Source organism: Drosophila ananassae, chromosome 2R, assembly GCF_017639315.1.
Source record: "Drosophila ananassae strain 14024-0371.13 chromosome 2R, ASM1763931v2, whole genome shotgun sequence".
Classification (NCBI taxonomy): Eukaryota; Metazoa; Arthropoda; class Insecta; order Diptera; family Drosophilidae; genus Drosophila; species Drosophila ananassae.
Genome location: NC_057928.1, coordinates 23,911,977 through 23,937,335, shown reverse-complemented (window position 1 = coordinate 23,937,335; position 25,359 = coordinate 23,911,977). Strand labels below are relative to the sequence as shown.

General features: G+C 46.5%; 9 protein-coding genes across 14 annotated transcripts; 4 read left to right on the top strand and 5 right to left on the bottom strand.

Moving 5' to 3' along the window:
- Positions 1-132: 132 nt before the first annotated feature.
- LOC6507334 (glycylpeptide N-tetradecanoyltransferase) lies at positions 133-2,450 on the bottom strand. The gene is made up of 2 exons (XM_001956187.4): positions 2,140-2,450; positions 133-1,645 (listed from the first exon to the last, which is right to left on the bottom strand). The coding sequence occupies exons 1-2, from the start codon at positions 2,342-2,344 to the stop codon at positions 432-434; spliced, it is 1,419 nt and encodes a 472-aa protein (XP_001956223.1). The 5' UTR covers positions 2,345-2,450; the 3' UTR covers positions 133-431.
- Positions 2,451-2,669: 219 nt separating this feature from the next.
- LOC6507724 (UDP-glucuronic acid decarboxylase 1) lies at positions 2,670-5,244 on the top strand. Its single transcript, XM_001956188.4, has 2 exons — positions 2,670-3,636; positions 3,977-5,244. Exons 1-2 carry the CDS (start codon positions 2,821-2,823, stop codon positions 4,469-4,471), a joined length of 1,311 nt encoding a protein of 436 aa, XP_001956224.1. The 5' UTR covers positions 2,670-2,820; the 3' UTR covers positions 4,472-5,244.
- On the bottom strand, positions 4,716-8,529 carry LOC6507333 (steroid hormone receptor ERR2). Of its 2 annotated transcripts, none has more exons than XM_014909677.3 (3): positions 7,940-8,529; positions 6,351-6,924; positions 4,716-6,294 (listed from the first exon to the last, which is right to left on the bottom strand). In XM_014909677.3, the coding sequence occupies exons 2-3, from the start codon at positions 6,909-6,911 to the stop codon at positions 5,374-5,376; spliced, it is 1,482 nt and encodes a 493-aa protein (XP_014765163.1). In that variant the 5' UTR covers positions 6,912-6,924; positions 7,940-8,529; the 3' UTR covers positions 4,716-5,373. The 2 variants fall into 2 exon arrangements, with proteins under 2 accessions (XP_014765163.1, XP_001956225.1); XM_001956189.4 differs by lacking the exon at positions 7,940-8,529 and adding an exon at positions 7,355-7,515.
- Positions 8,530-8,763: 234 nt separating this feature from the next.
- LOC6507725 (WD repeat domain phosphoinositide-interacting protein 2) lies at positions 8,764-12,051 on the top strand. 4 transcript variants are annotated; one of them, XM_014909940.3, is made up of 6 exons: positions 8,764-8,972; positions 9,231-9,371; positions 9,706-10,473; positions 10,921-11,079; positions 11,145-11,272; positions 11,376-12,051. In XM_014909940.3, the coding sequence occupies exons 2-6, from the start codon at positions 9,301-9,303 to the stop codon at positions 11,564-11,566; spliced, it is 1,317 nt and encodes a 438-aa protein (XP_014765426.2). In that variant the 5' UTR covers positions 8,764-8,972; positions 9,231-9,300; the 3' UTR covers positions 11,567-12,051. The 4 variants fall into 4 exon arrangements, with proteins under 4 accessions (XP_014765426.2, XP_014765428.2, XP_001956226.3 ...); XM_014909942.3 differs by having other exon boundaries at positions 11,355-12,051; XM_001956190.4 differs by having other exon boundaries at positions 8,765-8,972; positions 10,936-11,079.
- A 654-nt stretch (positions 12,052-12,705) lies between these two features.
- On the top strand, positions 12,706-17,936 carry LOC6507727 (mediator of RNA polymerase II transcription subunit 24). Its single transcript, XM_001956191.4, has 7 exons — positions 12,706-12,930; positions 14,662-14,748; positions 14,814-14,971; positions 15,035-15,877; positions 15,942-16,302; positions 16,360-17,177; positions 17,233-17,936. The coding sequence occupies exons 1-7, from the start codon at positions 12,841-12,843 to the stop codon at positions 17,858-17,860; spliced, it is 2,985 nt and encodes a 994-aa protein (XP_001956227.1). The 5' UTR covers positions 12,706-12,840; the 3' UTR covers positions 17,861-17,936.
- Positions 12,964-14,628, bottom strand: LOC6507332 (chaperone protein DnaJ). The gene is made up of 2 exons (XM_001956192.4): positions 13,845-14,628; positions 12,964-13,787 (listed from the first exon to the last, which is right to left on the bottom strand). Exons 1-2 carry the CDS (start codon positions 14,470-14,472, stop codon positions 13,045-13,047), a joined length of 1,371 nt encoding a protein of 456 aa, XP_001956228.1. The 5' UTR covers positions 14,473-14,628; the 3' UTR covers positions 12,964-13,044.
- On the bottom strand, positions 17,890-18,804 carry LOC6507331 (nedd8-conjugating enzyme UbcE2M). The gene is made up of 3 exons (XM_032453729.2): positions 18,668-18,804; positions 18,288-18,589; positions 17,890-18,232 (listed from the first exon to the last, which is right to left on the bottom strand). The coding sequence occupies exons 1-3, from the start codon at positions 18,771-18,773 to the stop codon at positions 18,089-18,091; spliced, it is 552 nt and encodes a 183-aa protein (XP_032309620.1). The 5' UTR covers positions 18,774-18,804; the 3' UTR covers positions 17,890-18,088.
- LOC6507330 lies at positions 18,730-23,309 on the bottom strand. The gene is made up of 2 exons (XM_001956195.4): positions 21,668-23,309; positions 18,730-19,071 (listed from the first exon to the last, which is right to left on the bottom strand). The coding sequence occupies exon 1, from the start codon at positions 23,191-23,193 to the stop codon at positions 21,985-21,987; it is 1,209 nt and encodes a 402-aa protein (XP_001956231.1). The 5' UTR covers positions 23,194-23,309; the 3' UTR covers positions 18,730-19,071; positions 21,668-21,984.
- Positions 19,215-20,520, top strand: LOC6507728 (probable deoxyhypusine synthase). 2 transcript variants are annotated; one of them, XM_001956194.4, is made up of 2 exons: positions 19,215-19,495; positions 19,555-20,520. In XM_001956194.4, exons 1-2 carry the CDS (start codon positions 19,304-19,306, stop codon positions 20,464-20,466), a joined length of 1,104 nt encoding a protein of 367 aa, XP_001956230.1. In that variant the 5' UTR covers positions 19,215-19,303; the 3' UTR covers positions 20,467-20,520. The 2 variants fall into 2 exon arrangements, with proteins under 2 accessions (XP_001956230.1, XP_044570948.1); XM_044715013.1 differs by having other exon boundaries at positions 19,374-19,495; positions 19,566-20,520.
- Positions 23,310-25,359: the final 2,050 nt, after the last annotated feature.

Below are 25,359 nucleotides of genomic sequence, written 5' to 3'. Positions count from 1 at the left end.
AATAAATTCTAAAATTTGCAGATAAATATATACATGGTATAAGTTCTAAATTTAAAATTAAATAAACTTATTCTAGAAATAAATTAAAACAAAACCATGCCTTAGACACCTCAAAATAAAAACAGATATCGATTGTATAGATATTGCTGCGCATTTTATTCATTTTGTGTTATCGTGTTTTTTTTGTAAAAAATATCCAAGCTTGGCCGTTGCAAAATGCAGTTTTCACAATGATGCTAGATAAGATGACTTTCCCCGCCGGAGCAACTTAATATACGGGATACGTGTGGTAGTATCGTGGAGGAGGCCCAAGCAAAGCTGCCGCAGGGGACTTTTTTTCCGGCGGGGTAAACAAAGCGAGCGGCGGCGAAAGGCAGGGCGAGAATGTGAACAAAGGGGGGAGCCTAAATGGGGGGGAGGATACATGAGGCCTACATGAGTATCAGGGCGATCTCTTCGGGCTGCATCGTTGGGCACCGCCAGTTGTACAGGTAGTATTGAAGATTTCCATCGCCGGCACCAAACTTCAGAGGAGCAAAGAATTTTTTATTCTCCATGAGGTCAAGGGCATTGTAGACGTCCATCTGGACATTCCTGGCCGAGATCAGGGCGTCGTTCATCAAGTCAAGCCAGGGCGTTTTAGTGGAGACATTGTAGAATGAGTAGGCAGCACGTACGGTCTTATGCACTGGATGATGCATAACAGACGATGGCAGACAGTAGTAGCTGGTTAGATCCGTAATGTTTCCTTTTTCATCCGCCACCACGAAGCAATCGATGATTCCCTCTTTGGGCGTGAACCAGTGGCGGAACTCCTCCTTGCTAAACGACGGACATAACTGGAAACGCTTCAGGTACTCCTCGACTAGCTTGTGCGCCTTGTCCATGTCCTTGGCCGTGATCCTCCGGTAGCCTTTGGTTTTGGTCTGATCTGGCAATTTGTACAGCTTAATGGTACGTTGCATGGTCATGTTTCTGGCCAGATGCGAGAAGCGCACATCAACTAGCTTTTTCGGGTTTAAGGAACGATGCCAATAGCGGCAGGTGGCCACAGGAGTGGGCAGGACCACGCCGGCGGTATAGGCAGCTTGGAAAATGCCCGTGAGATTGACACGCCGTGTTATCTCTCGTATCAAAACGGGAGCCACACGCTTGCTGCGGAGTTTCTTGTGGACGCACAGGAAATTGATATCTACCACCTTTAGTACCTTGTCGTAGGCTTTCAACTTGCTGGGAATAGCCGATATGAAGCCGACCAGCTTGCCGGACTTCTCCACACGTACACCCACGTGCCAATCGCGCTTCCATCCCGGTGGCTGCAGAGACCATTTGAGGAATTCCGGCTGATAGTCAAAGCGGAACATGGCGTCGTCGTCCTCCACATAGTTCTCGTTCAGAAGAGTGTACAGCTCCTTGAGATCGTTGGCATCGTTCAAGTCTAGTGTGACCCACTTAAAGCCACCGGGCAAGGTGTACGGCTCCTGTCGAATCTCGCTGACCTCCTTGTTCGGTTCGATGCATTCATTTGTCGTCACCTGCTCGTCCAGCTTTGGGACTGGCTGTGTGGACCAGAAAGCAAACTTCTTGGCCATCTGGCGGGTGCTGGCCACCGCGTCATTAACGGCTTGTAGCAAGGCCTGCTTGCCTGAAAAGGGACGGATCAAGGTTCGTAAATTATTGATTGCTTATCACAAGAAACGGTCTGGCCGTTGATCAGTTTTTGTTGCAACTAAAAAATAAAATTCTGGAGTTTGGGAAACTAAATTTTAATGCAAAGAACATTTTCTAGAAGATGTGACTCTACAGTGGGATGAACTTTTCACTGATGACTGCTCAAACTTAGCTGTTGACCGTGGCCAACATTTAGTCCAAGTTTGCGATTAGCTGACTAAATAAGGAACAAACAAATCTTTTCAAGTGCAGTCTCAACTAAAATCAAGATGACTGGCAGTATCTTTTCAATACTTGTGCCCAATTAATGGGCTTCATGAACTTTTTCTTTAATAATGTTCAATTCTTCCCCTTGAAGTTCGACCTAACGATGCTTGCCTGTGTCGCCCAAGCAAACCTAACCTCATTCTTGTCAGTCTTAAGGAGGGGCTTTCAATAACCTTTTTTCACCCTTTTTTAAACACTTACTGGCATCTGCAGAAACTGGAGGCCTGCTCTGACTTGTGCCAGCCCCCTCTTCAGACTCGTTGCCGTCAACTTTGGCCAATCCCGGGTCCTGAATCTTTAAGCCGGCAACCGCCTTTTCGATCAACTCCTCGGATGCTGCGGTCACCTCCTGGACCGTCTGCTTCAGCTCCTGGCCTGCCTGGTCCTCCGCATTTTCCTTCGGCATCTTCCTCACCGGGTTGCAGTTTAAATAGTTTAGCAAATTAAAATTGCAATGAAATCGCAAAACTACAAGCAGCTGACTCAAAAAGCAGTGTGACCAATTTTGGCGCTCAGCTTTTGATGTTCGACTCTACCGATATTATTAGAGATGAGATACGCCATTTAATTGTAAGATATTTTTATAATAACGATTTTGTAAACTTATTATTTAGTTGTCATAAATGACTGTGTCTTTATTTACTTTGACTATTTTAATCTGCAATGGGTTTCTACTGCTTTTTTGCTGTTTGGCCTTCGACGTTATTTTTTCTTTGCTTTTTTTCAAACCACCTGGTCACTCTAACCTGATAACATTTTCGCCGTATTGTTTATAAAGTTTTAATAGCTGACCGAGGATGCAATGTGGCGATTTCAGTCGCTGATAAGCACTGGGAATCCGCAACACTCAACCTCCGACTCCGCATCCATTAATCTCCTACGATGACTGCCACCAAGAAGCGGCTGAAGATTGTGGCGGTCGTGGTGCTGTTGCTTCTTCTCGTGGTCTACCTGTACAGGGCGGTCAGTGTTTCGGCGGGCATTTCGGATGTGAGTCCCCCAGAAGATGCCCAAGCCCGATTGCCTCCGACAGAGAACTCGGTCCAGAGCAGCCTCCAGATGGCCTACGAGGAACAAGGTTTTTTGATCCGCGAACAGAAAGCCGAGTTGCAGCGGACCAGGGAGCACCTGGCTCACCTGGAGGAGCAGATCCGATCCTTGCAAACCAGCACTCCTCGAAAATACCCAAAAGTCAAATACCTTAACTACAAAAATCGAAAACGTATCCTCATTACGGGAGGAGCAGGATTTGTGGGCTCCCACCTAGTGGACGACCTGATGGTCCAGGGTCATGAAGTAATTGTGGTTGACAACTTCTTTACGGGCCGCAAACGAAATGTTGAGCATTGGCTGGGCCACGAGAACTTCGAGCTGATTCATCATGACATAGTGAACCCTCTATTTATCGAGATTGACGAAATATACCACCTGGCCTCGCCCGCTTCCCCGCCTCACTACATGTACAATCCGGTGAAGACCATCAAGACCAATACCATGGGCACAATCAATGTCCTTGGCTTGGCCAAGCGTGTGATGGCCAAGGTTCTCATAGCTAGCACCTCGGAGGTATATGGCGATCCCACCGTTCACCCGCAGCCGGAAACCTACTGGGGCCATGTGAATCCCATCGGACCTAGGGCGTGCTACGACGAGGGGAAGCGGGTTTCCGAAACACTGAGCTATGCGTACGCCAAGCAGGTAGGGTTATTGATCCACTCCCCCCTCCTAATGAGCAAGCATCTTACATTCTTTATCACCGACCGAAATAGTGCTTTCAGATAATGTAGAAAAATCCCCCATTCCCTGGCCTTCTTTTTGAAGGAAGATTAAAAAATAGAATCCAGAAGTGTAGCAGTTCTTTCCTGATTCCATCAGAGCAGTCGACCATTAAATGATCTCAATTGGCATTCCATTAATTAAGGGTTCCGCTTGGCCGCTTGTCACGAGATAAGATTCCCAATCTCTGACCACATTTCTCAGGCTTTGAAATCAATCTTGTGCCAATCTGGAGACTAATTGCGCATACATTTATTTCTAGGAAAAAGTGCAGGTGCGAGTGGCGCGCATCTTCAACACCTATGGACCCAGGATGCACATGAACGACGGACGCGTGGTGTCGAACTTTATACTGCAGGCTCTGAGGAACGAAACCATTACGGTCTATGGGAATGGGAAGCAAACACGTTCCTTTCAATACGTCTCTGACCTGGTGGACGGACTCATCGCCTTGATGGCTTCCAACTACACACAGCCGATCAACTTGGGCAATCCCGTGGAGCAGACGATTGGAGAGTTTGCCCAAATCATAAAGCAGTTGGTGGGTGGGCCCAGTGTGATCCGGCAAACGAAGGCCATGGAGGATGATCCACAGCGAAGAAAACCGGACATCACGCGTGCCCGCCAGCACCTTCACTGGGAGCCGAAGGTGCCATTAGAAACAGGACTCAAACGGACCATCTCCTACTTCCGGAATGAGCTGGCCCGCAGTGATCGCTTCCAGGAGAGCTCCAACAAGTACTTCGAGTCGCCTTAATTTAGCAATAATGGGGATTAGCTTTAGTTGGTGATGATGCAACGTCTCTAGTCTGCAACTGTAAATATGACCATCGATAGCACTAATTGTAAGCCTACTAATTGGAAGAAACACTAGTTTTAATGGCAACAGCCTGGGAGCCACTGTCGTACAAATGCGGTCGAAACTATAGCCCTAAAGTCAGGATAGAGGACATTTTGGTGGGATGGATACACGCCCCCCAAACGAAAACTATTAAATATTGTAAGGTTCACAAAGTACACATTTATTTCATAATTATTTGGAGCCTTGGGATAAACCAATCGAACACTTACCGAACAAAATAGTAGGCCAACTAAAAGTATATATTAGTCCTGAAATTAAATAATTCTACAGAAAACTTCATCATTAAAATTTCCAAATTTTTTAATAACTTGGACTGGGCTAAAAATTTCAAATTCACTAAAGGAAACTAAACACAGTTGTATAAGAACTATTTAAAACTACTCTAAAAGTTTATGCCTAAAACAAACCCAAAATTCCCTGTGTATTTCTGTCAAATTTCACCAGAGGCGGAAGCTTAATCGCATATCATTACTAGTGAGACTGCGTTTGAACAAATTATTAGAGGAAAGTGAGTGACTCACTCACTTATCGTGGTGGCTCACTGGTACGATTATAAAAAGAACAACCGCCCCGATCCTAGGCTTAAGTAGGGGTTTCAGTTGCTTTAGTTGGTTTGAAAAAAAAATTTGGTAAATTAAAAAGAGGTTTTTCTCTGCGCACTAATCTTACCCGACCAGTATTTACTATTTATGTACACGGGCTTATCCTACGCTTAATCTAGTCTAGTATACGTCCAACTTATGACTATATTGCACCGTTGCTTATCAGCTAGATCAACTAGATTGGCCGCTTGGGTTTCACCTGGCCAGCGGTTCGAGCATCTCGAGGAACAGTTTCTTCATGGTGACCGCCTCCTCGCGGGCTATTCCCCGCCAGAACCGCCGCAATATGTCGTCCGCCTGTCGCAGCGACGGCAGCAACAGAAGTAGCTGTTGCTGATGCGATACCGCTGACGAATGCCTCAGGAGATAGACGACATCGTTCAATGAATTGAGAATCGTATCGCGAAAGGCGCGCAGTGAACTCTGGTCATCCAACAGAATATCACAATTGGCCAGCAGGAGGGCCTTCAGTAAGTAATATTCTTCTCTTCGGGGGGAAATGCGCTCCATTCGTTGTGCGATCTGCATGCAATGGTAGTAGAACTCGGTGTAGCCACACTCCTTCGCCAAGAGCTCGTCCATCCAAACGTCCGTGGCGAAGCATAGTTTGCCATTAAAGGGCAGGGATCGGAAGGTTAGCTGCAGCGTTAGAATCTCAGCCCAGGATACCTGCAGTAGCTTCATCTGGTCGTTCAGGGGTAGGTCTATAAACCCGGGAATCTGCTTGGCCCATCCAATCACGCTCACCAGCTCCTTATCGTAAATGTCGCTCAGGACACTAAGTATCTCATTGGGATCGTTGTGGTTGTTGTTTTGAAAAATGCACGTTCCACTGAGAGTGACCACACCGGCATTGGACTCAAGTTTGATGCTACCGGAGTTGGACGAGGCCTCATCGTTTCCACTGGATGTCGTGTGAACCTGCTGCTGGGGCGGAGGCGACTGAACGCTTAACGCGTCCGGCTCATAGGCATTGAGGACCTCTAGAATCTTGACGTCGCAGAGCGAGGTGGTGTTAGACTGATATAGAAGCTGCATAGTCTGGTACGAATTGGATACGGGATTCCGCCGGTATTTCTGCCTTCCACCTCGTACTCTATCCAGCCGCACGCCCTCCTGAAAGTGAATTATATTTTTAAATCACACATTTTAGGCTCGATCTGACGGATTACCTTGAGCATTCCCATGAGAAGGCACTTTTGGAAGCGACACGCCTGGCAGGCCTTGCGTCGCCTCTTGTTGATCTCGCACTCGTTGTTAGCCGGACACGTGTATTCAATGTTGCCTTGAATGGTGCGCTTGAAGAATGCCTTGCACGCCTCGCAACTGGCCACGCCGTAGTGGAATCCACTCGCCACATCGCCGCACACAAGACACAGTCGCCGCATTTCATCCCGTACGGATCCTGATCCCGCGCCCCCGACGGCGTTACTGGCATTGCCACCATTGGTTCCGTTGCCACCGCCGCTGGTGCCGCTTCCTGTCCCACCGCCCTTTATGCTGTCCGCGTCGTTGCTCAGCGAGACGTTGTGGAGATCGCAGGAGAGGGAGGTCGTAGAGCTGCAAAGCTGCCTTTCCGGGGAGACCGATGGCGAGGACTTCATGCCATTGCTGCCGCTCTGTGTGGTGGTGGTCGTTGCTTTGGAGCCCGGACTGAAGCAGGAGGCTCCTCCACCCGCCGAGGAGGTGTCCACCTCCTGTTTGATGTGCAAAATGCTCACGCCGTCGGACATTATGGACCGTTGTCTGTAATTAGTAATTAATTAGTAACTAACTAGTATGTTATTAAAATCTTAACTATTTAAGAGGTTCTACATTGCGGAGGAGTGGAGCTAACTACCGCCGTACTCAAGGGTTAAAAGTGGGGGAAACACATCGAAATCTGCACAATCACCTCGATAGGAATCGCTTTTGCTAAATGTCAAAAAGTACACGGTGCACAGTGGGTCGAAGCCATGGCAAAACGGTCTTATCCGCCACCTGCTCTTATCGCAACTCGCTAAAAATTCATTCATTTCGCGGGACACTGTGTGGGCTTGTCGCGCGCAAGTTGGTCCCGCAATGCCTAATGAATGCAAAATGTAATTGTAATTAAGCTGAGCACACCGACTGCAATGGGTTGCGATCCCCACAGACCCCACAGTCGCCATGATCCCACTGCCCCACCCTCACATACCCTTCTCCTTCGAGGAACTTCATTGGTGGTATGGAAAAATACGGAATTTGAAATCGAACGGTACTGGACTGGGAGGAAGACTGAACAGAACCCGAGGAGAGCGATAACGGTACTGTGCGTGGAGTACTACCATCTAACGGTCCTACAAATCACGACGCACAGTGCTGACGCTGATTAGAAAAAAATTATAACGGGAGACTAGACTAGCAGAGAAGACCGAAAGTTGGATACCCTATAAAGAGGTTATGTAAAAAAAAATAAATTAACAATTGTTTTATTTTATTTTATTTATTGTCATGTTGTTTATATTATAAATCATATTACTTAAAAAAAAAAAATCTATAACACCACAACACTAGTGATGTACTAGAAACACCTTCAGTTAGGGTATAAAAACGCGGGCTACCTAAGACAATGGGGGGTAGTATTGGTAGTGACTACTATACTAGAGAATAGAACAGACACCGGACGAGAGCAGCCAGGTTGGAGATGAAAGATAAGCACACTTTTCTTATCAGCCCTCGCGCGGACACCGACGATTATAAGCCAAGGTGGGCCTGTCCACCCCTTTGTTTACATACTTACATAAATATTTTGAGGATTTTTTTGTGTAATCAGCTGAAGTAGACTCGAAACTTGCGGCCTAAAAAAAAAGTATCCCCTCAATACATATTCGAGGCCTCCTCGAGTGTCTGTTGGTGGTCTGTATGTATTTATTTTGGTTCGAGCACCTTGTTATTGCTTTTGATTCTTGTTGTTCGGTTCTGTTCGGTTTGCATCTTTCCCAATTGGAGTTGTGGAACCACTTTGAACTGGATTTGTGCTTCTGGATTACTTGTCCTTGCCTTTATCACCAGGTATTTTGCATTCTATGGGATATATTACTCAGCAGACCGATTTAATGCACATGCACTTTTTCCCAGACAGCATCAACATCGATTTTGTCGTCTGGATGTGGATTGAGATTTCTAGGGGATGGCACGAAATGTTCCAATCGGAGACACCCACGTCACATTATTTCACGCCGTTTATTGCCAGCAGTTCACTAGATTTCGACCAGAAATTTGCATATTAAAAAGATGGAAATGTAATTTTACTTTATTTTTTTTTTTTTTTCATATGGGCAGCAGGGATGGCCATTCGATTAACGAACCAGGGCTGAGGAGGAGAGCCAGTTCGTGCTCCAGCTCAGTGGTTCCTTCTACTGGTTCCCTTTCTTTACGCAAGATTTGGGAATATTTAAAAGGTAATTTAATTATTCCTTCATTTAAATTGTGTTCTCTTTATGGTAAATATTGTAGACAAAAAAGCATGTCTAATTGCTTTTCTTCCAAAAAACTAATAAAAATAATATGTACTTTCTCACAGTGTTTGCCATGCGATAGTTGTTGGTGATGGAACTTTTCCTGGAGTGCCTCAGCCCATCTGGCAGCACCGCTCTTGTTTATGTGTGGGTTTATGTGGGGAGCAAAAACAATTGCGCGACAAGAAATCCAAATATCATTAAGTTTTGCGTAGCTCAGTTAAATAAACGTCGTGCAGCTCTAAAGTCCTCATTTCAGGTATCCCGCGAATACAGAAAACAAAAACAGAGTAGAAGCGTAAGCGTTGCAAAGAGGTAAAAATAAACGATTCCCAGTCACGTAGATTTCGCACGCGTGTGTATGAGTGTGTTTTGTTTGTTGTTGCTGGTTTTATCAGCAGCAGAGCTAAATATTGTATTTATTATTGTATTTGCTTCTCACTTCTGCCCCATGCGTTGTTTGCGCCATTCCCATTCCAATTCCCATTCGCCACTCGCCGTAACTCGCAATCGCAACAGCAGTGGTGCAATTCTTTCGTTCAAATGTTAATCCTGTATCCCAATCTGTTGCAGGACTCCAGCCCCTCCCCAGAGAAGACGCCCACGCCCACAAGCACAGACACCCGCACAGAGGCCAGTCACAATGATGTCCCTGCTAGGGCGCCCCGACGTGGATGCGGGGGAAGTGTTTACCAACTTTAACCAGAACATAACGTAAGCATGGGGGGTTCTTACAGTGGGCACTGGCTAAGAAAAACCTTTTCCAAATAACAGGATAAAAAAAGTTTATGGAGATATCTATATTTAAAAAATTATATCTTATCGTAATAAATCCATACTCTAATAATAGGACAGGGTGGACTCCTTATCAGTTACAAAAATTTATTTTTTTATCAAAACAAATTTAAGTTTATTAAAAAAACTGTATGAGAGACCAGTATGTATTTAATATAAATTATATTATTATTATAATATTATTAATTGCATAATCGTAAATCGGGTTAAACCTGTATCTTATCACATTATTAATCATTTTATTTGATTGCAGTTCTCTTGCCGTGGCCACTAGTGGGGGCTACAGCCTGTACAGCCTGGGCTCCGTGGACTCGACGCTGGACAAAATCTACCACACCAAAAGCGATGAGCTGTTCCTCATCGAGCGGCTGTTCGAGAGCTCTCTGGTGGCCATCGTCTCCCAGCGGGCTCCCCGCAAACTGAAGGTATGCCACTTCAAGAAGCAAAGCGAAATCTGCAACTACTCCTACGCCAACACCATCTTGGCCGTGAAGCTCAATCGCGAAAGATTGATCGTCTGCCTGGAGGAGTCGCTATACATCCACAACATCCAGGACATGAAGGTGGTGCACACTATCCGGGACACGCCGTGCAATCCGCAAGGACTGTGCGCTCTGTCCTCCTCCTCGGACCACTGTTATCTGGCCTATCCGGGCAGTGTGACCGCCGGCGAGGTGCAGATCTTCGATGCCATCCACTTGCACGCTAAGACCATGATACCCGCCCACGACACTCCGCTGGCGGCATTGGCCTTCAGCCCCTCGGGCACTGAGATAGCCACGGCCAGTGAAAGGGGAACCGTGATTCGAGTTTTTAGTTCCCAGGACGGTAGCCGACTCTTTGAGTTGCGCCGTGGCCTGAAGCGGTGTGTGTCTATAGTTTCGCTGTCATTTAGCACGTGCGCCGAATACCTGGTGTCCAGTTCGAATACGGAGACGGTGCACATCTTCCGGCTGGATCGCACTGCCACGGAGACCGCCGACAACCACGCTGGCAAGCAGACGAGCGACGACTGGATGGGGTAAGCGGGGTTTGAATTGAAAGCGGTACTAAACTCCGATGCTTTGTAGATAGTTATGGTCGCAGGGTCTGTGTTTAGGGTGTGGGTGTGCTGTCGTCTCTCGACCCATTCCATTTTCCTATAATTCTTCCATTTGTGATTCTCCATTCATTCTTTTTTCCATTTAATCCAGACATCTTCCTCTCTACCTCCTCAAAGAAATCATTTAAATCCGAATTCCTTAAATATTGAGATAATTCTCGTAGGGACGTACTCTTTTGGTTTCTTATTTCTTGAGTTACTTGAGTGGCACTTGACATTTATCTATTTTTCTTTTCTTTCATTTTGCGAAAAACCACCAAACACAAAACAAACCAACCAACCAACCACCTCAACAACAACAACAACCACAACTCAACCAACTCAACTCCACTCCACCAAATCACCAAATCTACTCTCTCATGCAAGTTACTCGTTTTTTAGATTCTTGGGCAGGACGGTCACCAGTTACCTGCCCACGCAGGTGACCGATGTGTTTAGCCAGGGAAGGGCGTTCGCCTCGGTCACTCTGCCGGAGGCGGGTGTCCGCCGGATGTGCGCCATCGCCACAATACAGAAGCAGCTCAGGTAATCCTCCATTCGCTCCATTGCTCTGTGTCCTCGAATTTTAACCTTTTTTTTTGTAAATTCAGATTGCTGATTGCCTCGCAGGACGGGTACTTGTACGTGTACTCCATTCCGGCAGTCGAGGGGGCAGAGTGCCAGTTGATTAAAAGGCACGACCTGCGGCTGGAGGACCACTACGCCATGGATATCAAAGGTGCCTAATCAGTTCGTTTCTCGCACACACTCCACACTCACACACATCCACAACCAAATCAAAATCCAAACCAATTCTCTAGTTGATTCACCTCAAACTCTAGGCCTAAACAGTGGCGTGAGCATCGGCGGAGCAGCCGGCGTTCCGCCGAGCGGTGCAAGCGGGGCTGGTGGCAGTGGTGGCGGTGGCGGCGATGCCAAGGCGGCGCCTGCAGCGGATAAACCCGGTGGATCATATGCGTCGGCCGTTAAGGGTGACGAGCCAGCCGGACCCTCGTCCTCCTCCTCCGCTTAAAGGACTCGAAGGTCAAGAAGGGATAAACTGATGAAGATGGTAAATGAAACTCACTCCTCAAAGTACTACGGACGATGATGCTAAAGTGATTGCGATGATGCTTGGCGAAATGATAATGATGATTTAAATGCGGTAGTCAAGCGTATTTAAGTAAATAAATAGGTCATAGACTTAATTTAGCCTAGAATCCAAACGTTTTCAGTGACGATTCTTCCTCGTTTTATACCAGCAGCCAGCAACAATTCCTTTGTACCCTTGTTCCCCCCAACACAAACAAACAAACAAACTATAAAAAAAAAATGAAACCCAAGCAATTTTTTAGTTTTAAGCCCCAGTTCGTGTGGCGCTGCCATTGGAATAGGAAAATGCTTTTTGTCATACACTCCTAAGTTAGTTGTTAATTAATAATTTAATGCGATTTATAGAATTTCTTTGATATTTGAGTTGCCTGCTTTTTATATAAAATAAACGGCCTATGCAAATTATTTTCGTTTACGTTTATCCCCGCATATCTTTTTTCCCAAATCCATAAAAATGAAACTTCATCCCTTGACAATCCACCGAACTCGATTTAAATGTAAAGTTCTCGCCTAGCTCTTGTTTAAATAGATCAAAATATCTCGGATTAAGCAGCACCATTTATCACCTTCAACTTGTATTTAATCTTCAATTTAGAATCAAACATTTAGCAAACAGATGAGTGAAAAAAATTCGAGAAATTCGGAGTGCGCACTGGAGGAACAATTTTCGGCATACATATATTATAGGATATATTTTGTACAAAGTCAAATATTTTAGAACATAATATTAAAAAAAAAAAAGTTTACAAACGAAACTCATACGCTACTTTATTGTATTCAATAAATTATTTAAATTAAAACATCTTAAAATGGTTGTGCGTTATTTCAATTAAACTTGTTCGTAAATAGTCGGCCTAGAAACTTCATAAATCTTAGTGGACTTAGTTGTGGATAAAATAACTCTCTTAATAAGCAATACAAACTAAGAATAAATTAATAATAAAAAAATTTAAAAGAACCGGCTTGTTTATCCGGCAGCTCTGTTCGCGCCCAAAAGTTGTGCATTTTACAACACTATCTTCTAACTATCGATTAGAAATGTCTGTTAAAGTAGCATCTCTAAATGATTTTGAGTTTCTGCCATCACTAGTAGCGGTGCAAAGAAGAAGAGTCGAGTAGAAAGTGGAAAAACTCAAACAAAACGCGAAAAATAAAGCATTTTAAGAAAAGTGAAACATTTTGTGGTCGCGCGGGATGAAGGAGAACAACAAGATCCTCCAGCTCATCTATGTGGCGTGGCGCGAGCGCTGGTCGGACTCTCAATGGGGCATCAATATAAAAAAGGCGAGAAACCACAAAAAATAGACACCACCAATATTCGTGTCTGCCAAGTTGTATTCGAACGAACTGAAGCACGTACATTGAGAATTTGAAAAACATTTGTATTGGGACGTCGTACTAGTCCGCCACCTTGTTATCCGTTTTGTGCTCGAAAAGGGGTTCTTCGGCTTGGGCCAGAGCTAAGACCAGTTGGCGCTGCTTCACAGATAGATTCTTTGGAATGCGCACCTTGAGGGTCACTATGTGGTTGCCAATACCCTCCTTGGAGCGCACGCCCTTGCTCTTTAGAATCACCTGAGTGTGCGACTGAGTTCCGGGCTCAATCTTTAGTTCAACGGTCTCGTAGAGGCCGCGGATCCTAAAGGTTCCGCCCAGGATGGCGTCCGAGACGTTTAAGTGCTTGTCCGTCAGAATATCGTTTCCCACCCGCTTGAAATAGTCACTGTGGGGCACCTGCAGCTTGTATGTTACCTGTTGCTTGTTGTTTGGATTGGAGATGGTCACCACATCGCCGTCCTTCGACCCCGCCGGCACCGGAACCATCACATCAACAGTGGCCACCACGTGGCCTCGGTTGCTGCACGTTTCACAGTCGTTTCGATTCGTGAAGCGCTTACCCTTGCACTGACTGCAAGGGGCTACCGAACTGTACGTGGCTGTTTTTGTGGTTACCTTCCCGGTACCGTTGCAGCGCCGACAGGGCTCCTTGCCCACGTCCCGGTGCGTCATTAGTTGCGACTTGCCCTTGCAGGTATCACACTTGCGCAGGTACTTCAGATCTAGTCGCTTCTTACAGCCCACGGTCGCCTCCTCGAACTTAAGCGGCAGGTCGAACTCGTTGCTCTTCACCTTGTTGATCTCTGCGTAGAAGAGGCGAAGGATTAATGAGGATTAGGACAAAGACTTCCTCGACTAACCTTCGCTGGACCACTTCTGGGACTCCAGCTTCTTGGCCTCCTCAAGGTCGGCCCGCATGGGATTCCCCGCCTGCTCGAGGAAGGCCCGTTCGTCCCTGACCCCGCCCAGCTGATCGTACTCCAGGCGCTTGGTCTCGTCGGTGAGGATGTTGTAGGCGTTAGAAAGCTCCTGGAAGTGCTTCAGCTTCTGCTCCGAATGCGTGGAGTCGGGATGGTAACGCTTCGCTAGCGCGTAGAAGGCCGATCGGATTTGCTGGATGGTGGCATGCCTGTGGACACCCAGCACTCGATAGTAGTAGTCTTTGGGCATCCCCCGGTTTTGGACGGCAGTTTTCACGGGGGCGGGGAAACTGATCTGCTGGGAGTGCTGGCCGGCTTTCGATATGCTTGGACGCTTCGCTTCCAGCTGGCGATCCGGATAGTAGGCCGGCTTCTGGGTCCGGAACTGGTACTGACTCATCAGCCGGCCCCACAGCCAGCAGGCGGCGGCCGCCGGACCACTGTCCACGTCCATGCATGGCAATGCCCGCCTACCGCCCCCAGCTGCCACTCCCCCCGCCAATCCGCCGCCACCGATCAGTGTGGTGAGAATGTCTCCGTGGCTGCGAAAAAATTTCAAACGTAACATCGCGCTCTCACGGTTCGAACTAAGAATAAAACTTTGTAGTATATATAATTGGGAATGGCAACTCCAAGTTTGATTATCTGTCCTTGAATAGATGCGTATGTAAGGTCCTGAATCTATAAAAAATGTTGACAGCAAAAAGAAATGTTATATAAAGATTCGATTAATTCGAAATATTGATTCTGTTCTCAGGTGCTGCCGCGCGGAGTCAGCGGAGATGCCTACAACTTGTCCGATTGCCTGATGCAGCAGGCCCTCATTGGATCCACAGCTAACCCGGTGAGTTCCTCTAACCTAAACAAATTAAACAATAAAGAAATCTAAAGCAATTCTCTCGTACTCAGCTGGTTCTGAACTACCTGAAGCACTCACTGTGCGCCCATCTCGTCTCCCATGCCGCCGTCCTGCGCTGCATCGCCAAGTACGATAAACTGGAGAGGGTCTATTGCATCACAGCCTTGTTGGAGTTTCTGGCTAGTATTGTGGATGGTGTGACTTGTCGGTGAGTGGATATTTCCAGAGTGGAGTTATCATTTATAATCTTTTTAATTTTGAATCTTCACAGCATCAAGTCTGAGGAGGCTGTCTTGCCAAGCGCCGTTGTCAACCTGGTCTATTGGCTGCTCCAGATCTTTGCGCGCACCGTCCAGCACTACGAACTGTATAGCGAGATCAGTGCGGAGCAGTCGTACCTGCTGGACCAAACCTGCGTGGTGATCGACCGCCTCAGCCAGCACCAGTTTCTGCTCTCCATGTTGTACGTGGGCTGTCACGAGGAGCTGGAGATCTGTGGTCGCATAAGAGACAAGTACGCCACCATCAAGGGCTCCCTGACAAACTCCAACTTTACGCTAAGCTCGCCTAACGTGGAGCAGCAGCTGCAGCAGTTGGCCTACATTGAGGCCAAGCACTTGGATATGCAGCCACTGAACCCGGCGACGACGCTGGAAAAGATCTCGTGCTGCGTGCAGCCGCTCCTCGCCGTCGAGGTACTCTTGAATCCCTGCAAAGACACTAGCTACTATGTGGCCGAGCTGCAAATGCTGCAACGGCTAAAGCGCTACTCCAACACCCGTCTCTTCTATGAGATTATCCGTGCCGGCTTTCTCACGCTAAGCAATGTGGCCGACACCAGCCCGGACACCATGTGGGGCGCCTTCATGTTCTTCAAGATGCCGCATATCATCAAGCAGCTGCATGCATTGCAACGGATTCCCGGGGAACAGCCGCCCATGACGGACTACATTCCCGAGCTGGTGGAGGCTCTGGAGCTGCTCATCGAGGACAATCTTCTGCTGGATTTTATGGACACCAAGTGCTCGTGCAACATGATCGAGTTCCTGCTGAACGACTGGACCAAACAGCAGCTGGTCAGCGATATTCACGTCAAAAAGTTTGCCAGCCAGAGGTGAGTTCTCACTCACGCCTTCATTCTCAAATTCGACGCGAACTTAAACGGATTCTCCTTGCAGGGAGGCAGCGGCTCAGCTGCTGAAAAAATGCGACAACGGCCAGCAGACGCCGTCGAACATCAACATCATTAAGCGCGCCGAGGTGCCTCTGTCTGGAGTCCTCAAAACGCTCTGCACCAACAAGGTGCAGGATATGGTGAACGTGCTCTGCCAGGTGCCAGTGGGCAACAGCTTCGAGCTGATCCTCTCAGTGGCCACCGTGGAGGGGCGGCTGAAAACCTTCGTCTCCCGCCTAATTCAATGCAATGAGAACTCGAAGCCGGTGCCAGGCGAGTTGGGGAAGCTGTGCGTTATTCGTTCGACATTGTTCGACGTATCCTTCTTAATGCTGACCAGCATCGTACAGACCTATGGATCGGATGTAACATAGCAATTACCTCAAAAATAACATTATTTAATATTTGGCTTTAAATTTCAGGTGGTCCTGTCGGAGCGAGGGGATAGCTTCTTCGAGAAATGGGTGCGAGAGTGTATGGTGGAGCGAAATAAGTTGAAGAATCCCCGCCAGATTCTGGCTCTGTGCGACGACAGTATTGTGGACGAGCTGTTACTCAGTTTAAGCAAACCGGAGGCTGCCCAACTGAAACCGAGCAACCTAAGTTGGCAGGAGACCTGCCTCAATCTCCCCGGTGTACTCCACCATGTGCTGGTAGCCTGGGAGCAGGAGACTCTATCCTCGGCGGACGTAAAAAGTATTTTGGACAATATCAAACGGCGTCTGTTCAGTTTTTCCGTTTGCGCCACCAGTTTCCTGTGTGCCTACATGTACTCGGTGCGAGAAACGGAGCTGCTGAAGCCGATGAATATGATCCAGCAATTCCTGGCGCCGATGACGAGCGAAGAGCTGTCCAGCCAGGAGAACGCTAAGGAGCGATTAACTCTGAGCTATCAGATCATCAGAAAGATGCAGCATGACGTCCATCCCGCCCCAAATACCAAATCACGCCTGATATCCCACTCCCCGTTGGTGGAACAGTTTCGGGAGGTGTGGAAAACGGTTCTGGAGGCGGGTCACCTGCCAGTGCGAGCTGCCCAGACACTGGAATCCCTGCTGCTGGCCGGCGGAGCGGCGTGGCTGGCCACGCAGCTCGTGGAGCAATTGCTGAGTTGCAAGTACACGCGAGATATGTCGGTCATGATGGACGTGGTGTTTGCCGTCATGCACCTGGACATTGAGAAGACCACAGAGGCTCTTTTGCAGTATGTGGTGGCACCTATGGTACTCCGGCGTCAGGGGTAAGCACTAGCATACAGATCTTAGAAACGTTGATTAAGTGGGTTTCTCTTCTAGTGAGGATATTAATGAGCCGCAATCCCTGATTCTGGCCCGTCTGTGCGTCTACTGTATAATCTCATGCTTGGAAACTCGCAGTGGCACTGCCTCCTCCGCCCTGGCAGCAATGAAGAAACGTTCACGCTCCCATGACGAAGAAGAACTGGCGGCCAATGTGGCCAAGGTTCGCAAGGTGATCGGCGAGGGAAATGAAAACTCCAGCGACTTTACAGATACAGGGAACTCTGTGACGGGCTTGGCAGGATCTTTGCTGGGCTCCAACTCATCAGAGCTGCGGACAACGCCAATGACGCTCAAGGAACCATTGCAGTCGAGTGTCCAGCACATATTTGGAGTATTCATGCAGTTCGTAAGCGGAGACGAACTGTCGCCCAAGGCAGTGTTTGTCTACCAATTCATCTCGCTGCTGGTGGAGTGCGGCGGCGAAAGGGTGGCGCCAGTTTTGCGGCTGCTTCCTCCTCAACTGGTGCAACAGCTGCTGAAAGTGCTTGCCACTGATGATATAAGAGTGGGTCTAATTAGCAGACTATACGACCTGCGAGTACCGAACGGCCGACAAGCGGCTGTGGCCGATCTGTGCCTGTGGAGGAATATGCAGATGACCCGGCATAGCATACACCTTTGAGGTTTTAGTTGATTAAGAGACGGGCGGGAGAAATTGCTAAATGAATTGTATTAAAAACTAGAAATTGGTGACTCGACTCGGCTTCTTCATCGTACAGTGTTTTATCTGGTTTATTACAATAATTTTTTGTCGCCGATTTACGTCGCTGTTCGCATCTTCATCATAATCATCATCATCGTGAGGGGGGCATGCTTAAAGTAAGAGACCTTGGGATGGGTGTTCCCTATATCACTTGTGCAGGCAGCACTCGAAGTAGGTCTCGCCCACGTAGCCGCCGCGCATCGCCTTCTTTACGTTGAACTCGAATTGGCGTCTGTTGTTCTGGAGGACATCAGCCGCCTCCTTGTTCAGCGGATCCTCGGGATTCGGTTCCTGAAAGAATCAATTTAGTATACCAATGTCCTACACTATCAGTTTGAATACAAACCAAGAAAAGAAATTGCAAGCCATAGACTATAGAATTGATGGTCAGTACTGGATTCCAGTCCTCGCGCAGAATATTGAGGCAAACGTTGCCCTCGAGGTCGATGTTGGGGTGATACACTTGGGTGCCGCATTTGACCTTCGGCGGCTCATGCGGGTAGTTGGAGCCGACGCGGAAGTTGAACACGAAACGGCCGTCCCTGTAGAAGCCCTCATCGGGCGAGATGATTAGCTTGAAGTTGAGCAAGTCATCGGGGTCCGGAAAGTCTGTGGCGCAAGTTTTTGGCAGGTTGAGTTCGCTAATATCTGCGAGGCGCACAGCGCAATGGAAGAGATATAAAGTGAAGATGGTATATATATATATAGATAGCCATTATATCGCACCTTTCTGTATGCGCAGCTGGGCGGCCGAGGCCTTCTTTTGCTGACCACCGCTTCCCTTCTGCTCTCCCTCCTTCTTTTGCTGCTTCAGCGTGAAGAGTTTAATCATCTTGGCGTCCTCGTCTCGCTGGCGTTTTGTTTTCTGGATTGTAAGTTGTGTTTCGCGCTGTTTTTCAGCTCTATTTTGGGGGTATTGATGCTAGTTATCGGGTGCGGAGCATGATCGAATGTCAGTGCTTATGGGGAATTTGTTTTGATTTGGTTCGCCTACCGTAAACGGAAATTTTGATGGGAAACTCGCTTCAAAACGGGATTGCTTTCTTCAGTTCGTTTCTGATAGAGCTGGGACACAGCCGATAGTATGATGTATCGATAGTGACCTCCAAGTTGCTGGCAATTGTGCCGCGCTACAAATATTTTTAAAAATAAAAACTACAACTTCACCAAATTGTTGATGTTTCGAATTATTACCATTAAAATGAAATATTAAACTCCCATGATTAAACTGAATTTATTTTTTATTAGCCCCAACGGACAACTCTGCCGCGGTCTTCTAGTGTTGAAAAACGAAATTTCGACTTCGGCACATGTTGATTTGCTTCGCAAACACGTAGCTACGTTTATTTTGAATTTAACACCATGTCCTCAGAGCCCGCGGTGGCCAAGGACGCAGTGCTGAAGCGCAGCGAGCGCTTGGCGGAGGACACCCCACAGGTGCAAGGATACGACTTTAACCAGGGTGTGGACTACAGTAAATTGTTCAAGTCCTATGTGAACACCGGGTTCCAGGCTACAAATCTAGGCCTGGCCATGAAGGAAATAAACCGGATGGTGAGGCTTGTGAATGTCCACAGTTTATGTAATTTTTTTCAAAAACCTAACACTGGCAGCTGGATTGCAGGGCCCAACCGCTGGAGGAGGATCAACTGGACAGCCATGAAACTGACGAATTCATTCGACGGAAAAGCAAGTGCACTGTCTTCCTGGGCTATACCTCAAACCTGGTCTCTTCAGGAATGAGGGAAACCATACGGTTCCTGGCCGAGCACCGTATGATCGACTGCATTGTGACCACAGCCGGAGGAGTAGAAGAGGACTTCATTAAGTGCCTGGCTCCCACATTCATGGGATCTTTTGAACTTAGTGGCAGGGATCTACGCGAACGCGGAATCAACAGAATAGGAAACCTCCTTGTTCCGAACGACAACTACTGCAAGTTCGAGGACTGGCTTATGCCCCTTCTTGATGAGATGCTCGAAGAGCAGAACTCCAGTGGAACAGTTTGGTCACCCTCGAAGATAATAAACCGATTAGGCGAGAGGATTGGCGATCCCAGTTCCATATACTACTGGACTGCCAAAAATAAAATTCCCGTGTTCTGTCCAGCCCTAACTGATGGCAGTTTGGGAGATATGATGTACTTCCATTCCTTTCGGAAACCTGGACTTGTGCTGGACATTCTCTCTGATCTGCGGCGACTGAACACAATGGCCGTAAAGGCCGTGAACAGCGGAATGATCATCGTAGGTGGGGGCGTCATCAAGCATCATATCTGCAATGCTAATTTAATGCGGAACGGAGCTGATTTTTCGGTATTCATTAACACCGCCTCGGAGTTTGACGGCAGCGACAGCGGTGCCCGACCGGATGAGGCCATATCCTGGGGCAAAATACGGAAGGATGCCACGCCTGTTAAAGTTTACGCCGAAGCTAGCTTAGTTTTCCCACTGATTGTGGCCGAGACATTTGCCAAGCGCCATTTTGCCGGCAAGCAGTTGCCCTCAGAGACTAACCAAGTATAAATATACATATGTGAGAAAACTAGGACTTCGAAATAAACAGCCAAATGTTTCTTATTACGACAGTGTTCTGGCCCCCAAAAAGGGCATATTCTTGTCCCCGAAGTGTTATGTACCACCCCCAGAAGCAAACTGTCCGGACAGGAGGGTATTAAGCGTCGAAAATGTTGTCCTGCATGCATTGCACTCTTGTGACTCCATTCGTAGTAATGGTTATGCCGCAAAAATGCAATATTTGCCTGCGCTCTCAGACGCCATCTTTTTAGTTTTAGGGGCTAAGCCCTCTCTTCTTTCTGGCCACAATATTTGTCGGGGAATTATCAAAGGCGAACAATGGTTCCGCATAAGCCCACAAAATGTGTCATTAATTTGATGGCACTAGTGTAAGCGCTCGACTTCCGCTGCTTCCTCCAATTTTCCACCATTTTTGCCCGCCAACTTCGGGTGTCTGTACGCATCATTAAAGCCAAGGGGAAACTTTTTTCGCACACTTACTTTCCGCTCTGGCATCTTCGACAGTTGGCGCTACATATTTTGAGCTATTGTCATGGTGCAGTGGAACAAGATGGACTGGTTGAAAGTTGGATGGTAGCAAGGAGACTGCATTTTCTTTGGCAACTTTTTCCCAACTGCCTCCAAGTTTTTGTCGACATTTTTTGTGCCCCTTTTTGAAAATGAATGGTTCTTGTGTTGCCGTAAAGAAAAAGTGTTATATACTTATGCATGCACATAAAGAGCCGAGATGGCTTTATCAAAATTTTGAAATTTATACGCTACTTGTGAGGAGGCTATTTCTTCTTGGCACTCGCATAGTTTGAAAGTTCCTTTCTATAATTCTGGTTCATTTAGTCTTCTGGCACAAAAATCAATTTCATTTATTCTCTAAAGGCCATTATCGGCAGTCAGGCATCGTTAAGAAGTGCTTAACTGCATGTTGTCATAACCAAAGGCACACACCACACACATCTTGGACCCACTTAGGATATATCCTTGCCCCGCACACTCTTGAAGCGCTTAAAAACTAATTACGAACAAAGCTGTTGCTGCTTCTCCTACTTTGTTGTTTTCTGCTTTTCGCTGGCTAAGAAGTAGCCACTTCACTGGGAAAAAATGTTTAAAAAATTTGTATTTCAAACTTTTCAAATATACTGAATTATTGAAAAAATTAGGCACTTAAAAAAAGGAAAAATAACTTAATACATACATGGAACAGGTCGGTAGTGGGGAAATTTTATTTAAGGTTTGTTGGAAAAACTAGTTTAGAAAATTTTAAAAATATACGTTTTCTCACAGTGTAAGTGCGTAGACTTTTCAGGACTAGAGCCAAGTTTCCTTCGTGATTACGAGAAAATTAAAACTACATTAAAAGTTTTGCAGTTGACAGGGAAGGAGCCGTCGGATGAAGGAGAAACAGGCGGAACTTTTCAACCAACTCAACGATGTATTGATTCGAACTAAAAATCGGTAAAAATATATATAAAGAGTATTATACGTGGTGTGTTTGGATAAGGTTCATCAGGATTATGGCTTTCCATCGGACAGATCACTAAGGCCTTCGGTGAGCTTTTCCCGATCCTCGGAGAAAATAGACTTCCTGCGACCATTCCTGCGTATGACATCCTTGAACCTGGTTGGGCTGCATTTTTCCCCCTCGCAGATCTCGCAGGGCAGCACCCTGGGGCAGCCTTGTCTCTCGGTAGGACGTAAAGACCTGCTTTGAGACTTTGCTGCCTCCTGACAGAATGCACATAGCTCTAGATCCCCAGAAGCTGGCATATGCCTTTGGATGAGCTCTTCCCGGCGCTGCAAGTCCTCGGAAAGAGCACGTATCTTTTTAAACTCCAGCTTCAAAGCATCCTGTGCCTTTTGCATCTGTTGGTCCTTGAATCTTTGGGCTTCCTTCTGAGCCATGATAAGCTGTTCGTATAGGATGCGTACATTGCCCTCTCGCCGATCGCACTCCTTAAACACCATTTTTTCCAGCATTGCATTGAAATGCCGGTCGAGTTTGTAAAGCTGCGAGCTTAACTCGGGTTCATTCTTGAGGAACGGTCCCAAAATGGAGGACACAAAGTCAAAAGGGTAGTCGGAACCAGCCCATTCGGTCAAGCGTCCTATGGATTGCACCGTTGTTTCCCAGATCTTTTCCTGCCAGGCGCTGAGCTTTCTAACCTTAGGCTTCTGGGCCAGCCTTTTGTCCAGCAGTTGGTGTTGGCATCTGTACATCTTCTCTGTCTCGAGGGTCTTGGAGTGCAGCAACGAAATCTCGTTAAGGAGAGCCGCATTGGCTTGTTTAATGGACACAAAGTTGGGGCACGATCCTTCCATGAAGTCTACGTCAGACGTGCATTCCTGGGAGCCGCAACGGCTGCTCGCCGCATCATAATCCGAAGCATTGGTCTCCGTGTCGGCGGCCTCACCTGCGACCGAGACTTGATCCTCATCCTTCCTGCCCTCATATTGACTGAGGACATCGTCCAGTCTCAGGCGCAAGTTCTCCAAATCCAGGAAGGGCTTCTCCAGACGGCCCAGTTCCTTCAGCTGGTCATACATTAGCAGCATCAGGCAGTTGCGGGCGTACTTGTCCTGGCGCTTCGCCTTCTGGAAGAGCTCCAACCAGCGCTGGCTCACCTCAAGGTCCTCGCGGCTGATTTTCACGTACACATCGCCCATTACCCGTAGCTGGCTCTTGAAGTGTCGGTCTAGTTCGCACTCGTTAAGGTCACTCATTCTCGAAAATCTTTTCAGCTTTCTAGGGACTACGATTTGAATTTTATTAGTATTTGTAATTTTTGTTGGTGATAGGAAACGAGTGATGAGCTGATCGAAAATATTGAATCGGGTTTATATAAAAGTTTCTAAATAATTGAAAATAATATTAAATGAATAAGAATATAATAGATTTTTTTTTTAATTTTAAACAGAGAAGTATGTTTTCAAGAAGGCTTTTAACTTGAAAGTTTTAAGAATAATATCACGTATACGTAGTGTCTCTCTTTATAAGTAACATTAATTTGCATCTCCCACTTCACATTTGCTTGATGTGCTTTTTAAAAGTTAATCCAAAAAGTTGATAGACCAGACCGTCCGATAAAGAAAATTCTTTAAAATGGCTTTTAACTTGAAAGTTTTAAGAATAATATCACGTATACGTAGTGTCTCTCTTTATAAGTAACATTAATTTGCATCTCCCACTTCACATTTGCTTGATGTGCTTTTTAAAAGTTAATCCAAAAAGTTGATAGACCGAACCGTCCGATAAAGAAAATTCTTTAAAATGGAGCGGGCTGAGGTTTTCTTCATCGCATTTTTGTCACCTATCCCAGCCATTCGTTTGCCTTAATGGCACAAATACCGGGAATACTTTCAAGACGCCATAATTTTGCCCTTTCTGCTGATTTCCTCGCTTCCGATCTGGGCCGACTTTCTTATTAATTTCTTGGATGCTGCTTTGGTATTTTTTGCAGCCCGCCTTCCTCTCATAAATTGCGCAAATTCCTTTTGTGAGCATCAGGAAAAAGTGGTAAAGGACGAGTGGGGGCGCACTCCGGCTCCGAGCAATGAATTGTGCGGTCACATCTAATTTCTCTGCATGTCCTGAGCACGCTTATTAAAGAATAAATCATTTGATGGCCGTCACTTTCCGTCTCTTCTGCAAAGTGACCAACAAATTCGTCACAAAGAAGAAACCGGCAACGACAATCAAACCACCAAAAAAAAAAATATAAAAGGAGAAACCATAAAAGGAAAGGAAAGTCCAAGGAGCAGAAAGGGGGAATAGGTAAAGTCGGGGCAGCACTGCCCGGATGGTTAGCCAAAGTACATTATAGTCCTTGGTCGGTTGCAGCCTGCAACAAATGTAGCAGAAAACCGCAGCCGAGAGTAGTGCAATTAAATACAGGAAATAATGGCCACCACAGCACCAGCAGTGCCAGGAGAGCAGGCACTAGAGCGATGGCTAGGAGGCACACAGGAAACGACAGGATGCAGGAAGCGTTCGCCCAGCATCTTGGCCTGGCCAGGAGTAGCCAGCAGTTGGCGAACAAATTTAGAGGCGGAAAAGAATTCAGCAACAACAACCCGCCCAGACAGAAACCGGTGAACGCTATTATAACATTGCATTAAATGGAGACGACGCTCGGGGAAAACCTCAGAAACGGATGGGTTGGTCCTGGGACTATTTATCTTTTAACTATTTACTAGGTACATGTAATTTTCTGGGCCACTAACTCCGTGCATGTTTGAATTTTCATGGTTTATGGTATTTTTTATGTTTATGGATATATATTATAAACTATTTAACTTTTATATTTCTTTAACTTTAGTAAAGTTTTCAATAGAAAATAAAACCAAAAGGAATAATATTATATTAATCGTAAGACCTCTTTTCCCCACTCTAACATTAAAATTTGTTTTAAACTTTCATCTTTTTGTTCACTAAGAAATTTTGCTTACAGAACTTCAGAAACACCATTTTAATGGAAATTCTTTTGTAAATAGCTTTATTTACACCCAGAACAGTTGACTTCTTAATGCAAGGCATTCCAATCAGGACCACACACCCTGATCTAACCAATACAGAGACAACATCTGGTTGCGGTTTCCTGTGTCCTGTGTATTCCTATTTGGAAAAGGACATTTCTTCGAATATGTTTTCCTCCGAGTATGTTTGCCTCTCTACTTCTAAGTGTACGTGTGTTCGTGTGCGTTTGTGCGAAATATTTTATAACTCAATTTTCAATTGGCATCTGCATCGTACTCCAACATACATATCCTGTGCTGTATATCCGTGTAGGATGCATGCATAGTCGGGCTCTAATTGAATTCAGTGTGCACTTAAGCGACATCCGTCCATAATGAAATTTAGCAACAAAATTGTGGATGAAAAAAGTGTGG

Coding starts and splice junctions, on each gene's coding strand:
- LOC6507334 (XM_001956187.4), bottom strand. CDS start 2,344: ATGCCGAAGGAAAATGCGGAGGACCAGGCAGGCCAGGAGCTGAAGCAG. Junction 1,646..2,139: donor TCCAGTTTCTGCAGATGCCA/GTAAGTGTTTAA, acceptor GTCCCTTTTCAG/GCAAGCAGGCCTTGCTACAA.
- LOC6507724 (XM_001956188.4), top strand. CDS start 2,821: ATGACTGCCACCAAGAAGCGGCTGAAGATTGTGGCGGTCGTGGTGCTG. Junction 3,637..3,976: donor GCTATGCGTACGCCAAGCAG/GTAGGGTTATTG, acceptor ATTTATTTCTAG/GAAAAAGTGCAGGTGCGAGT.
- LOC6507333 (XM_001956189.4), bottom strand. CDS start 7,377: ATGAAGTTCCTCGAAGGAGAAGG. Junction 6,925..7,354: donor AAGTTCCTCGAAGGAGAAGG/GTATGTGAGGGT, acceptor TACTAATTACAG/ACAACGGTCCATAATGTCCG. Junction 6,295..6,350: donor TTCTCATGGGAATGCTCAAG/GTAATCCGTCAG, acceptor ATTCACTTTCAG/GAGGGCGTGCGGCTGGATAG.
- LOC6507725 (XM_014909942.3), top strand. CDS start 9,301: ATGATGTCCCTGCTAGGGCGCCCCGACGTGGATGCGGGGGAAGTGTTT. Junction 9,372..9,705: donor AACTTTAACCAGAACATAAC/GTAAGCATGGGG, acceptor ATTTGATTGCAG/TTCTCTTGCCGTGGCCACTA. Junction 11,080..11,144: donor ACAATACAGAAGCAGCTCAG/GTAATCCTCCAT, acceptor TTGTAAATTCAG/ATTGCTGATTGCCTCGCAGG.
- LOC6507727 (XM_001956191.4), top strand. CDS start 12,841: ATGAAGGAGAACAACAAGATCCTCCAGCTCATCTATGTGGCGTGGCGC. Junction 14,749..14,813: donor TTGGATCCACAGCTAACCCG/GTGAGTTCCTCT, acceptor TCTCGTACTCAG/CTGGTTCTGAACTACCTGAA. Junction 17,178..17,232: donor ATGGTACTCCGGCGTCAGGG/GTAAGCACTAGC, acceptor TTTCTCTTCTAG/TGAGGATATTAATGAGCCGC.
- LOC6507332 (XM_001956192.4), bottom strand. CDS start 14,472: ATGTTACGTTTGAAATTTTTTCGCAGCCACGGAGACATTCTCACCACA. Junction 13,788..13,844: donor CCAGAAGTGGTCCAGCGAAG/GTTAGTCGAGGA, acceptor TCTTCTACGCAG/AGATCAACAAGGTGAAGAGC.
- LOC6507331 (XM_032453729.2), bottom strand. CDS start 18,773: ATGATTAAACTCTTCACGCTGAAGCAGCAAAAGAAGGAGGGAGAGCAG. Junction 18,590..18,667: donor CCAGCTGCGCATACAGAAAG/GTGCGATATAAT, acceptor TGCGCCTCGCAG/ATATTAGCGAACTCAACCTG. Junction 18,233..18,287: donor GCTTGCAATTTCTTTTCTTG/GTTTGTATTCAA, acceptor TGATTCTTTCAG/GAACCGAATCCCGAGGATCC.
- LOC6507728 (XM_001956194.4), top strand. CDS start 19,304: ATGTCCTCAGAGCCCGCGGTGGCCAAGGACGCAGTGCTGAAGCGCAGC. Junction 19,496..19,554: donor TGAAGGAAATAAACCGGATG/GTGAGGCTTGTG, acceptor TAACACTGGCAG/CTGGATTGCAGGGCCCAACC.
- LOC6507330 (XM_001956195.4), bottom strand. CDS start 23,193: ATGAGTGACCTTAACGAGTGCGAACTAGACCGACACTTCAAGAGCCAG.